Source organism: Equus quagga, chromosome 4 (assembly GCF_021613505.1).
Source record: "Equus quagga isolate Etosha38 chromosome 4, UCLA_HA_Equagga_1.0, whole genome shotgun sequence".
In the NCBI taxonomy this organism is placed as follows: Eukaryota; Metazoa; Chordata; class Mammalia; order Perissodactyla; family Equidae; genus Equus; species Equus quagga.
Genome location: NC_060270.1, coordinates 56,766,296 through 56,778,900, shown reverse-complemented (window position 1 = coordinate 56,778,900; position 12,605 = coordinate 56,766,296). Strand labels below are relative to the sequence as shown.

At 43.3% G+C, this 12,605-nt stretch overlaps 1 protein-coding gene across 1 annotated transcript; it reads left to right on the top strand.

Annotated features, from left to right (window-relative positions):
- The first annotated feature begins 2,693 nt into the window (after nucleotides 1-2,693).
- Nucleotides 2,694-12,310, top strand: OTOL1 (otolin 1). The gene is made up of 4 exons (XM_046658108.1): nucleotides 2,694-3,060; nucleotides 7,045-7,134; nucleotides 10,705-10,776; nucleotides 11,412-12,310. Exons 1-4 carry the CDS (start codon nucleotides 2,694-2,696, stop codon nucleotides 12,308-12,310), a joined length of 1,428 nt encoding a protein of 475 aa, XP_046514064.1.
- Nucleotides 12,311-12,605: the final 295 nt, after the last annotated feature.

Sequence of the window (12,605 nt, the reverse complement as noted above, 5' to 3'; positions counted from 1 at the left end):
CTCATATTGGTTAGCTCCGCTCACTCCTCTCTGTAGCCCTTCAGTCTCTTGTCGGATGTGCTCTGTTCCCCTGCTCCATAACTCTGTTCCCCCCACGCTAATATGTTCCACTCTTGGCGACAGATTTCCCATCTCTCCTCTGCTTCATGTCTCCTATTAAGGTCCAGTTTCCTGTCTGTGGGATAGTTTCTCCCCACGAAGAAACTTTCTTCCACTGAAGGGCCTGGACTTGAGCTCCATGAAGGATCCACTCAGTTCATTCTGCAGCATCTCTGATCACTCATAAATCCCCAGGCAGCAAGGCACAGTAGGAAGTGCATGGGCTGACTTTAGAGTCAACTGGACCTCGGTTTTAATCCCAGCTCCACTGTTTGCTAACACCGTGAGCTCAGGCAGGCTGCTTACCCTCTCTGTGACTCAGTTTTATAATCTATTAAGGGCATAGTAGACCCTATCCTGCCTGGTTCGTGTGTGATGTAATGGCAGTGACGATTATGAAGTGCCTGGACAATGCCTGTGGTGCTCTCAGCGTTAGTCCTTCCACCCCCCTGCATCCCAATAGCTCTCTCTTATGTGCCACCTCAGGTCTGGTTTCCCAAGGGGCTATCACATCATTTCAGAGTCAAACATACTTTGCATGCATGCAAGAATAACACAGATGAGTTTTAGTAAGGAAGAAAAAGGTTATTTTCCTGTATGACCTCACCTGTTTAAGAGAACATAGCAACGTTTTAGAACATTAACATTCAGCATTCTGCAACCTCAAATTCTTACAGCAAAGCCGAGAGAGAATGAAAAGTCACCAGCATTTCACTTTGGATCCTTTGAAATTTGGATATGTGCCGCATTGGGATGTTTCCTGCAGACAGGATCCTGAGGGATGGGGGTGGGTTTTACTTGTCTTTATGTTCTATGACCCAACACAGCACCTGGCACTTTTTAGATGCTCAAATAAGTGTTGAACAAAGGAATGTTGCAACGAATGTGATTGTGAACTAATGAAAATTGCATTATTTTATATCTAAACAGAAAGCTTCTATTGTCTAGTTTTGCTGGGGCTGGATTTAGCCAACTGGTGCATAGTAAGCATGTTTCATGTGCTCACTCTTGCAGGGGCGTGGGGCACAGGGGCGTGGGGTCTGTATTTGGGGGGATGCAGTGTGACCATCTGCCTTTCACACTTTTTTCTCGCTTTTCTTGTCTCTCATCTTTCCTCTTAGACTGTAAACTCCCTGAAGACAGAGACCATGGCTTATGTCCAGTGTCACCACATACAACTTCTCAGTGCTTGTGACATTGTCCACATTCAGTAAATACTAGTTGATGAATATGGTAGTAAAGACAGCTTGAAGGAAAGTTAGCATTTGGATTTAACATGACTTTGGAAATGCAGCGTCCTCCCTTTCCCTTCTCATCTGCTCTGATTTATGCTGTCTCCGCCATAGCTCTTCCATTGATCCCCCCCTTAGATTTATTCTTCTTTGATCTCATCCTTATATGCCCACATGATTTGTGGGAGAGTATTGAGGCTTTGAAATTAAATAGACCCGGATTTAATTTCTGAATTCATAACTTACTGGTTGCGTGATCTTGAGCAAGGTACAAACCTCTTGGAGCCTGTTTCCTCCTCTGTGAAGGTGAGTCAGAGTGTCATGTACCTGGCAGAGAGATTGGGATTGATGAATGGAAGGCACCTACTCCTAGTAAGGGCTCTATAAGTAGTAGGCGTTACTACTATCTGTATTTCCATTCGCTTTCCGCTCTCGCTATTTATCCTAATTACTCCTTCCTTCTCCAATCAGAAAGCACGCATTTCTAACCCTGGCTAACTGACAGCAGACACTGGACTGCTGGGGGTTGCTGGGGAATGGAATACTATGAAACATCCGAATTTTACTTCATTGAGAACCTTATATCATATCACTTTGAACATTGATAAAAGCCTTAATAAGAATAGCCACTATTTTCTCCATTAAAATAATATAAGGATAAATGTGAGTTTTTAGAAAAACTCCTCAAATTATAAAGTATTGGAAAGTTAAGTGACATGTGAAGAATCTAAGGACATAGCATATATTTAAATTTACGATTTTTTAAATTCTCTCTCTCTCTCGCCATTTATTACAGCCCATTCTAGAAGTTTGCTCTCACAACAGGACCATTATCCTGAGTAGATTTAAGGACTATTTCACCAGTATTTTGTCTTGAAATAATTGAGTTTTCTGGAATAAACTATTCAGCTCAATATTTTCCATCTCCCTCTAATACAAATGTATTTGATTCCTATAAATCTGAGTGAGGTCAGTCAGGAAATTACACATATTTGTTTCCACGGGGTATATGAGCTATTAAGTCATGTCGCACTTATTATAGATCATGTTTGCTATTTGGCAAGATAATTTGAATGATTGAGAACAATATTTTAGAACATGTAACACTAGGAAACAACGAGAAAGGAGAATTGAAACAAAATGTCCCTTACGATAAATGCTTGAAGTAAACAAGATATTCTGTGGTGAATCAAGCACACCTTAACATTTAAAACACATAAAAATATAATATTATGCATACTGTTCATTCTTATGCTTCAAATATGTATATAGAGTTCTGTCATACGTATATAGAGTCTTTTCATTTGGCTCTCATGTAATATGTACTTATATTCCCATTATATCTTTCTTCCAGCCTCAAATATGTGGATGTTCTCTTGGCTTTGTGTTATTTTAATTATTTTGGCTATTGTTGGTATGGACACAATAGCGAAGACCACACCGTATACCAAATTTACGAAGAAATCTGAGGGAAAAGCGATGCCGAAGGGCCTAAAGCCGTCCAGTGGCCCACTTCCGGAAGAGGAAGAAGGAACTCTCTTCCCAGAAGTGGGTGAAGTGGCGGAACCAATGCCTGACCCCTTGGCCCTCGATTCTGCCTTTGGCACTGCCACTCTCTACCCCTCTGAGAACCTCACTCTCGACACGGCTGACTTCTTTTTGAATTGCTGCGATTGCTGTTCATCTGCACCAGGGCAAAAAGGAGAACCCGGAGAGACCGGACAGTCAGGTACCGGAACACACGCGCCCTGCTTCTCACTGAACTCCCTCAGAGTCCACAGGCGGATTGGAGGTGGGATTGCCCCAAGGTTTCTATGTTGTCTTCCAAATGGTGGCAGGCCTATGCATAACACTGTGACAAATGCAAACGGGTGCTGTGTTGCCCAGTGTGATAGCCACTAGTCACAGGTGCAGCTATTAATACTATTTAATATTAAAATTAAAATTACTATTTAATATTAAAATTAAATTAAATAAGATTAGGGGCTGGCTGGTGGTGCAGAGGTTAAGTTCGTGTGCTCTGCTTCACAAGCCTGAGGTCCACTGGTTTGGATCCCGGGCACAGACCCACGCACCACTTATCAAGCCATGATGTGGCAGGTGTCCTGCATATAAAATAGAGGAAGATGGGCACGGTTGTTCGCTCAGGGCCAATCTTCCTCAAAAAAGAAAAAATTAAATAAGATAAAAAATTCAGTTCCTCAGTCACACCAGCCACATTTCAAGTGCTCCATAGCCACATGTGGCCAATGGCTACCACGTTGGGCACGACACATACAGAGCGTTTCCATCGTTGCAGAAAGTTCTCTTGGACAGTGCTGGTTAGAGCAGAGACGGGGCCTACCAGTGCCAGCACTGATGCGTAGTTCTTCTGGTCGCCATGTTTACTACTAGTATAGTCTTTTCATTAATGGCTGACGTAAAAAGGGTCAATGAAAATTCCGTTGCCCGGTAAGCCTTTGTGGCGGCTGCAGGATTTTGCAGCGCTTTTGTAGTTAGGACTAGAAACGGAATGCCTGTGAGGCGGAGGGTAGAGCACAGGATTCGGTTTGCTCCTCATTGAAATTCTGAGGCAGCACTGTGTCCTTGCCCAGCACTTTTCTCCAGTGAATGTCATGGTTACATATTTCAAAATTTCAGATGTCTTTCAAATACATATTATGAATATACTCTCAGTTTTATTGTAATACGTTTCAGCATTTACATGTCATATAGCAGAGAACTCAGGGTAAAATTGAGATCAGAATGTCAATTTCAAATTCTCTATTCCCTGAAAAAAATACATAAAAATATTTGTTGTGTTTTGCCTGAAGAATTTAAGGTTATAAAATCAGGAATTATGCATCCTCAATAAGTTTTTCTTTCATTTCATCCCACTGTGGGAACCTTTTGGGAAATGTGATCCATATTACACAGGGCTGGAATTAAAGGGGAAAGGAGCTGGCGGTGGTCTGGGACACCAAGATTTCAAGGTTTCTAGAACATTATTGGAAATGTAATGAGAATGAGAAAATTGTATTTAGCAGAATTTCCCTTCGTGTTGTATCTGGCAGGCCAGCTGCATGGGGGTGAAAACCCCAAGGGCGCCGTCAACCGAAAGCAGCCGGTTGGTAACCTGTCTTCTAAGGCTGTGGGTCTGTAACTCCAGGGCTTGTGGTTTTCCCGGTGGTGGGTTTAGCTTGGCTGTCCTCAGAGCCTCTCCTCTCAATACATATGCCGGACATTTTGAAGGTGTGCGAGTTATTAACCTGCCCAGGCGCTTGTCTATCTTCGTCTGGCTGCTTCTGCCACGGAGCAGAGTGCTTCAGAGCTCAGAACGTCGAGTCTGTCACTGCTACCTCGGGGAAGCCTCACTACCTCTCTAAGCCTCAGTTTCCAAAACAGTAAAATGAGGTGAGAATAACACCAACTCCACGGAGTCGTGGAGAGAACGGAACGAGGCAAATATCAGGACTCACGCGGTGCCTGGGATGGGAGAAATGCCTGAGAAGCTTTCGATTCTTCCAGGTGGCTGTGGTAGGAGTCTTCCCCCGCCCTGCGAAATACTCTGAACCTGACGCGATCCTGTTTTGACACTCATAGAGAGAGATTTGTTCTAGCTTTACCTGTGTTTCCAGAACACTGCTTTTTTTAAAAATCAGAAATCTAGCATAACAGCAGCATTAACCAAACTTAAAAATGAAAATAAAGCTACTCAAACCCAACTATTTTATTTCATTATCTTTTGGTTCGTGGCCACATGAATACACACATACACATTGCATACATCGCATTTGCCTTATCTGCTGTAATGTAGATAATAAACGTAGACTTCAAAAGTCTCGAGCCTAATTTTGTAGTTTCTGAATGATAATGTTTTGAAGTCTGCGGATATATCTAATAGCTAGCGAAGGTAAAATTCCCCTGGAAATTTTGTCTCCAGCGTCTCTCGTTAGTTCAGTTATAAAATAATAGCTACTTACTATGTGCCAAGAACTGTTAAACACTTTATAGTGTTTCTAATCTCTAACATTTTAACAAAATGTTAAAAAATATTGTCACTTTTCACTGGATGATTTCATCACATTTCAGAGAGTTTTAGGTAATTCTAGAGGTTATACCACCGTCGAGTGTAGAACCTGGAGTCAAAGTCACTTTGTGCCCCTTCCAGCCCCCGCTCTTCCCATTATGTCCAGTCTTTACGGTATTTGCACTAATCTAACCCAGTGAGGCAGTGGTCTCTCTGGATGGAAGGGGCAGCTTCCCTGCCCCTTGAGCCCTCACATGCAGGTGCCATGTGCTCCCTGTGCCAACCTGGGCACTGCCCATTATCATTTCCTCCATAGTATCACCATGTTGGGCATTTGGGGGGCATGGGGAAGGGGAGACATTGCCCAGAGAACTACTATTGGCCATCTTGCTTGCTTCCGCCTCCTCTGCCCATTCTTTCTCCATTCCTTTGCTTTCTGCTCTTTCCTTTCCAGACAGAGGAGCTTAACCACCACCTTTGGTTATCTGAGCTTGCCTTTGGCCTTAACTTCCATTGCAAACTATTTATTAGAGCTTTTCTTCCAAACAAATGCAGTGTTACTTCAAAGAGGAATTCTATTGAATATAATTTTCTCCATTCCATCAGCCTTAATTATAATAATTAGGATGAAATTAAGATGAACTATTACAATTTTGTTTAGTGCACCTATCTATATGGTTAATTTTCAAGGAACCCGGCCATACTTTATTCCAGTTAAGGGTTGCAAAACATTCATGTGGCTTGACCAGCGCTGGGGTTGCAGGAAGGATAATTATCCTAGGCTTAGGGTGCCCGGGCAGCCCAGGGAAGTGGAGGCACCTGGACTGCCCGGATGCTCAAGGATACCAGCGAGGTCTGAGTCATGCACCATCTCCCCCTTGCCTGCCATTCAGCTTTCTTTATCCTCATGACCAGCTCCACTCACAGGGCTCTTCTTTCAGTTTCTTAAAAACACCATGGTCTTTTCCACTCTTGTTTTTCCTGAAATACTCATCTGTGTAGTTTTTGCCTTGGGAAATCCAAATTTGTTCATTGGGTCTTAGCTAAATGTCATTTTCTCAGGGATGTCTCCTCTGATCCCATAAATTAGGTTCTTTTACCACAATCCACAATAGGACCTTCCTGTTTTCCTTTACATCGCTAACTATGGTGTGGCAATTTCTATTTATTTGGGTGGTCTTTTGGTCCTGATTAATCTTTCATGAACTCTCAGCTCCATGAGGAAAGGGACAGCTGGAATGTTGGTGGCTGGTGCCTCACACCTAGCAGGGTGCTTGGTGTATAGGACGCCTCAGCGCCAGGTCCTGAATGAATGTACAAGTGGGTGAATGGGAAAACGAAAAGTGCTAGGAATTGTGGTTTTATTCCAGTTTGAAAGTGTGGTCCACATGAGGTTAAGAGTCAGGTAATCATTTTGTTCCTGTTGCTGGACGTAGCACTGCTTCCCTGAATCATTTGATCACTGCCACGAATCCAGTGACAAGTACTAATGGGCTCAATTTATCTATTCAGGTAGTACAAAATTGCAAACCACACACAAATATTGTCCTTATAACTCTGTAATAGTTTATTGTCACCCAGATCGTTGGGACACTGAGAGTCATTGGTCTCAATAAAATGACTACTTTTTTTTTCTCTCCAAGAACTAATGAATTCTAAAAGAGATATTTTTCTATCCTTATGGTTTTTAAATCTCATTTCTAGGCCTTAAGGGAGATGCTGGTGCTATGGGGATCCCAGGGCCACCAGGAGTCACTGGACCCCAAGGTCCAAAAGGCCAGAAAGGAGAGAAGGGTAGGTAATTATATTCATTTCATGTCAAAACTAAAGAGATGCTCTGCATCATGTTTTTAGGAGAGAAACTTGCTAAGTAAATACCAGATTCTTGCAGGTGGATCAATTTTTTAAAACGTAAAAACTTGGTAAAGCATATTGTGTGTTATATTTGACATAAAAGTGTTAACCTTACAAATAGCCAATTGAGAAATTTTAAACTTCCCTGGTAACATATCACACATACACAAACAGGCTCTCACACGTCTTTTCTATCTCTTGTTGGCCACCTGGCTGACCCAGTGTCCGGAGCCACAGGCCATAGTCTCTTGCGGAGGGTCCTTTCCTATAGATGCCTGCATGAGGTCTTGCTTATGATACAAATTGATTTTGTACTAGATAGAAACAACCAGAGCAGGCAATAGAGTATTCCATTTAGATGGATAGCTTACCTGCTAAGGAGAATAAGACATATCCTTTGGCTCACTCTCAAATCAAGAGTATTGTCAATGGTGGGAAGAGAACTGAATTATAAGGGGAAAAATGAAGCTCATAACAGTGACGTTGGATCAGTCACTTCACCTCATCTGGAAATTGAGAGGAATAGACTAGATACTTATTCATACCCTGTTTACTGTCACAGAAGATGGGTAGTTCTGTGTGCTTTCATAGATCGTTTCCAGCTCAGAAATTCTGTAATTCCATAGATGTATCAGTAAGGGAGGTGTTCTGACCCAGGAAATCCCTGGTTTTGTAAGTGCTTCAAGGTCTTGAAGGAAGGTTACAGATTCACTGGGACATTTAGAAATTCCTCAGTGAATACCATCAGTCTATAGAAATACCATCTATCCATCAAGTTAAATGTTTTAGCCTCCATGTCAGATGTCAAAAGACCTAATGTCATCTATGCATCACCCTCCACATGGCTCAGGAACGGCCTGACTCATTTCTGGTAGAGCAATCAGTAAAGTCATTACTCAAAAAAGATGCTGAGGTAAGAGAGAGCTACTCCACACGTGTCAGTTATGTGATTTTCATTCTCAGAAACATTTACTCCTTTCGTGGCTGAATTATATGAGCAGAAAACCCTGTGAAATAAAGATGAGTGATCCACCTCCCCAGTGATTCACACATCTGGGAAGCTAGAGTTCTGGAAGTAGAAGAAAAAACAGAGAAGGATCATAAGACAAGGTTCCTAAGAATATGCTTTGATGAAGGATCACAAGTAGAAAGCCATTCAGCCAGTCTCCATGAAGTGGCAGCTCTCCTCTCCTTTCCTTCCAGACTTAGCTAGGACTCTTGGTTAAGATCCGAAGTTAAAAAGGGAAATGAGTTGAATGACTGCATTCTGGTTAATCACAACCTGCTCGAGTGAATTCAGTGTAAGCAGCTCAACTCCTTAAATGAACTCGAGAACCAGGTTATCTCTGTGCAGCGCAGGTTGGTACTTGAGTATGAACAAGGACTGGGAATAGAACTGGTCCTTCATGTCCGTTCAGAGTGGGGTTCCTTCCAAAGGCGCACAGACATTTTCCTGATAGCCTATGGGTTAATTTCCAAATTTTAAATTTTATGTGAAATGGTAGTAGAGGTGCTAGCTGCTGAGCAGCTTATGGTGGGATTTCTCTAGTTGGTTTTGTGAAATTTGGGGGAGTCTCTTCTCATGCCTTTTTCTTTTCTTTGAGGAAGATTAGCCCTGAGCTAACATCTTGTGCCAATCCTCCTCTTTTTGCTGAGGAAGACTGGCCCTGAGCTAACATCCGTGCCCATCTTCCTCTACTTTATATGTGGGACCCCTGCCACAGCATGGTTTGCCAAGCTGTGCCGTATCTGCACCCAGGATCTGAACGTGTGAACCCTGGGCCGCCAAAGCGGAACGTGCGCACTTAACTGCTGTACCTCTGGGCTGGCCCCTTCTCATAACTTTCAATATGATTTAGGATTTCTTTTTCCCTGGCAAAAATGAAACAAAAAATGTTAGTTATATCATAAATAATATGGTTGGTAAATTAATGCCAACCAATGTTATATGCAGTCATGTTTGACTGTACAAATTTCTAAATTTTTTTCATGTCTCAGTTTCTTCAATGATAAAAGTGGTGACAAAAACGTCTGCTCAACCTTTCTTGAAGGGAGATGCCATAAACTTTTTCTGTTAAAGGTTTGCTTTTTTTTTTTTTTGGTGAAGAAGATTGGCCCTGAGCTAACATTGGTTGCTAAATCTACCTCTTTTTTTCTTTTTTTTCTCCCCAAAGCCCCAGTACATAGTTTTATATCCTAGTTGTAAGTCATTCTATTTCTTCCATGTGGGGTGCTGCCACAGCCGTGGCTTGATGAGCAGTGTGTAGGTCTGTGTCCAGGATCCGAACCAGTGAACCCCAGGCTGCTGAAGCCGAGTGCACAAACTTGAACACTACACCACCAGGCTGGCCCCACCATAAACTTTTTTAAATGAAAAATGTTCCAGTTGATGAAATGTGTCATATGAGCCTTCCTGTTATATGAGAGGCTGTATTAATATGAAATAAAAATTAATATTAAATAAAAACGGCTGGATTAAATTAAAAAATCATGTTAAAAGCTTGAAACATTGTCTGGTACAAAAGAAGTGCCTAATAAAGATTAGCTATGCTGATTACTATTGTTATTGCTATTATCATTTACAATTAAAATAAATGTGGTGTGGCTGCACTATAACAGGATGGGCCTTTAGGTTGGCCCAATATAAAAATGCATTTTTTGGCAATATGGCAAATATCTAAAAACCAAGATCTGGGGCTGGCCTGGTGGCATAGTGGTAAAGTCTGTGCACTCCACTTCAGTGGCCTGGGGTTCGCAGGTTCGACTCTTAGGCGTGGACTACACACTGCTCATCAAGCCATGTTGTGGTGGCGTCCCACACGCAAAAAAAAAAAATAGAGGAAGACTGGCAATAGATGTTGGCTCAGGGTTGATTTTCCTCACCAAAAATAATCCCCAAAAAACCACCCCAGATCTCTTGATTTTTCCCAAACATGAATTCTCACAGTTCTATAATTTGTCCAAGGAGTACAGGAAAAATTTCCTAAACAAAATTAGAATTGGCTTTTCCTTGATGCTGTATGACAAGGACAATATTTTTTTCTGGATGGGTTTTTGTTATGATGCGTTTTAGCCAACTGCAGAACGTTGTGCTCTGTGTTTGAACTGGATGGCGCGTGGCTCTGCTTCTCAGGCACTGTGGGCATATAAAGAAGAGGACATTTCAACCGTCATTCAGAATTCACAATAGGAAACACACACACACACACATATGACACAAGGCAGAATGTCGTGAGTTTTGTGAGAAATCTGAAGAGCTACGAGAATGCTGGGGGAAAAGCTGTATTCTATCTGAAGAGGTTGGCACTACCCCTAAATCTTCTTTGAATGGTTTGCCATCAGTTGGAATAAAGTATTCTTAATGATGCTCAGTAAATTCTTTTTCCGTGTTGTTTTACCTTTACACGTTTTGGTAAAAGGAAGCGCTGGAATGTGCATGTTTGTGAAATGGACGTTAGTTATATCATAACTAATATAGTCAGGAGAAAGACAATCTTGTTCTCATTTCAGGACTTAAGGGAGAACGTGGGGACCAAGGAACAAGTGGGGTTCCAGGATACCCAGGAAAACCTGGAGAGCCAGGTAGAGTGTAAACGGTATCTATTGTGTCATGTGTGCAGTCTAGCCCCGAATTTTCTTCCTGTTTGTTATCAGGGAGGTAAGATGGAAATATAAATTGCTATTTTTCTTCTAATAATTCAGTGTACTGATCAGCTGGAGTGCAGCTAGCCCTGCTCTAGCGAGACTGGGTAAGATCATCTGAGCTCTGCCCTCTCGCTGTTCTTGGGAAAAAGACTCTGAATCTTTCCGGGTCTCAGCTCCTTTGCCTGTAGGATTTCGGGTTTGGATGGACAATATGGAGTTTTACGAGAAGCCTTGGGTTGGGGCGAAATGCAAAGTGTAACGAAATACAATGGACAGTTGCAGTTCTAATACTTTTTATTATCTTAAAAGTAAAAAAGAAAAAACCCTAGATATATGGGGTCTAAATCTAAGCTCTGACTTCCGGGTGGCATCAACTTTCCCCTCTGAGAGGGCAGCTGTGCGAATGGCTCCACGCAACAGCGTCGCTGGCACAGCCACAGCTCTTACCGAGGCGGGAACCAGGTTTCCAGGCCCAGTTGGTGGGTTTTGTTTCTATTTTCGAGCTCTGTGATAATAGCAGGCTGTTCATAGCCTGTGGGCTCCTTAAACATTGTTTTAATTTTCCATTTCAGGTGGACTTGGTCCTAAGGGGGACAGAGGAAACACCGGACTGGCGGGAGTAAAAGGGCAAAAGGGCTTGAAGGGGGACACGTGTGCAAATGGTACCAAAGGCGACAAAGGAGCCCGCGGGGCTGTGGGCTCACCGGGCTTGAACGGAGAGCCTGGCGCCAAGGGAGAGAAGGGCGAGATGGGGGAGAAGGGCTGCTGCGGCGACTCTGGGGAGAGGGGCGAGAAAGGAGAGAAAGGCAAGCAGGGCGTGAAAGGGGAAAAAGGGAGCAGAGGCGACAAGGGAGCGGAAGGCACGAGCGGCCGCGACGGGCTGCCTGGGGCCAAAGGGGACCCCGGGCTTAAAGGAGAAAAGGGAGACGCAGGTCCTCCCGGTCCTGTGGGGCCTGCGGGCCCGAAGGGTGAGCTTGGGAGCAAAGGGGTCCGAGGATCTATCGGGAAGAAGGGCTCTCGAGGCCTCAAAGGCTCCAAGGGCGAGGGGCCCAGAGCCGCGCGGGCGGCTTTCAGCGCTGCCTTGTCGAAGCCCTTCCCCGCTCCCGACGTCCCCATCAAATTCGACAGGGTTCTCTATGACGCCCAGGGCAATTACAGCCCGGCCACCGGCAAGTTCAACTGCAGCGTCCCCGGGGCCTATGCTTTTTCCTACCACGTCACAGTGAGGAGCCGGCCTGCCCGCATCAGCCTGGTGGCCCGGAATAAGAAGCAGGTCAGGTCCCGAGAAACGCTCTACGGTCACGAAACAGACCAGGCCTCGCTCCTCATCATCCTGAAATTAAGTGCAGGAGACCAAGTCTGGCTGGAAGTTTCAAAAGATTGGAATGGCGTGTACGTCAGCGCGGAGGATGACAGCGTTTTTACTGGCTTCCTTTTGTACCCAGAGGAAACTCCTGAAACTTCTCCATAAACTTGTGTCTTGAACACGTAGTTTCGGTTCAGTGGAATAAGTCAGGGAACATAGGCTAGTGCTGTTAAAAACAATAACCTTCATTATTTTTTTCCATGGTTATAAAAAGAGTACAGAAAAAATAAGAAAAAAATTGTATCACCTAGGGGTCAATTACTTTTCCTGTTCTAAGACATCACCTTAAAAAATATTTATGTGTATTTGAGAACACACGTCTGTTAACTTAGTGGCTAGTTTTTTCAGTTAGCATTAGCATTTCTCACGCCATTTAAGTAATAATATTTGCATACAAAAA

What these genes read in the sequence shown, in the direction of transcription:
- OTOL1 (XM_046658108.1), top strand. Translation starts at nt 2,694, where the DNA reads ATGTGGATGTTCTCTTGGCTTTGTGTTATTTTAATTATTTTGGCTATT. An exon ending in CGGAGAGACCGGACAGTCAG is followed by an intron (nt 3,061 to 7,044) that starts GTACCGGAACAC and finishes TCTCATTTCTAG; the next exon opens with GCCTTAAGGGAGATGCTGGT. An exon ending in AGGCCAGAAAGGAGAGAAGG is followed by an intron (nt 7,135 to 10,704) that starts GTAGGTAATTAT and finishes TTCTCATTTCAG; the next exon opens with GACTTAAGGGAGAACGTGGG.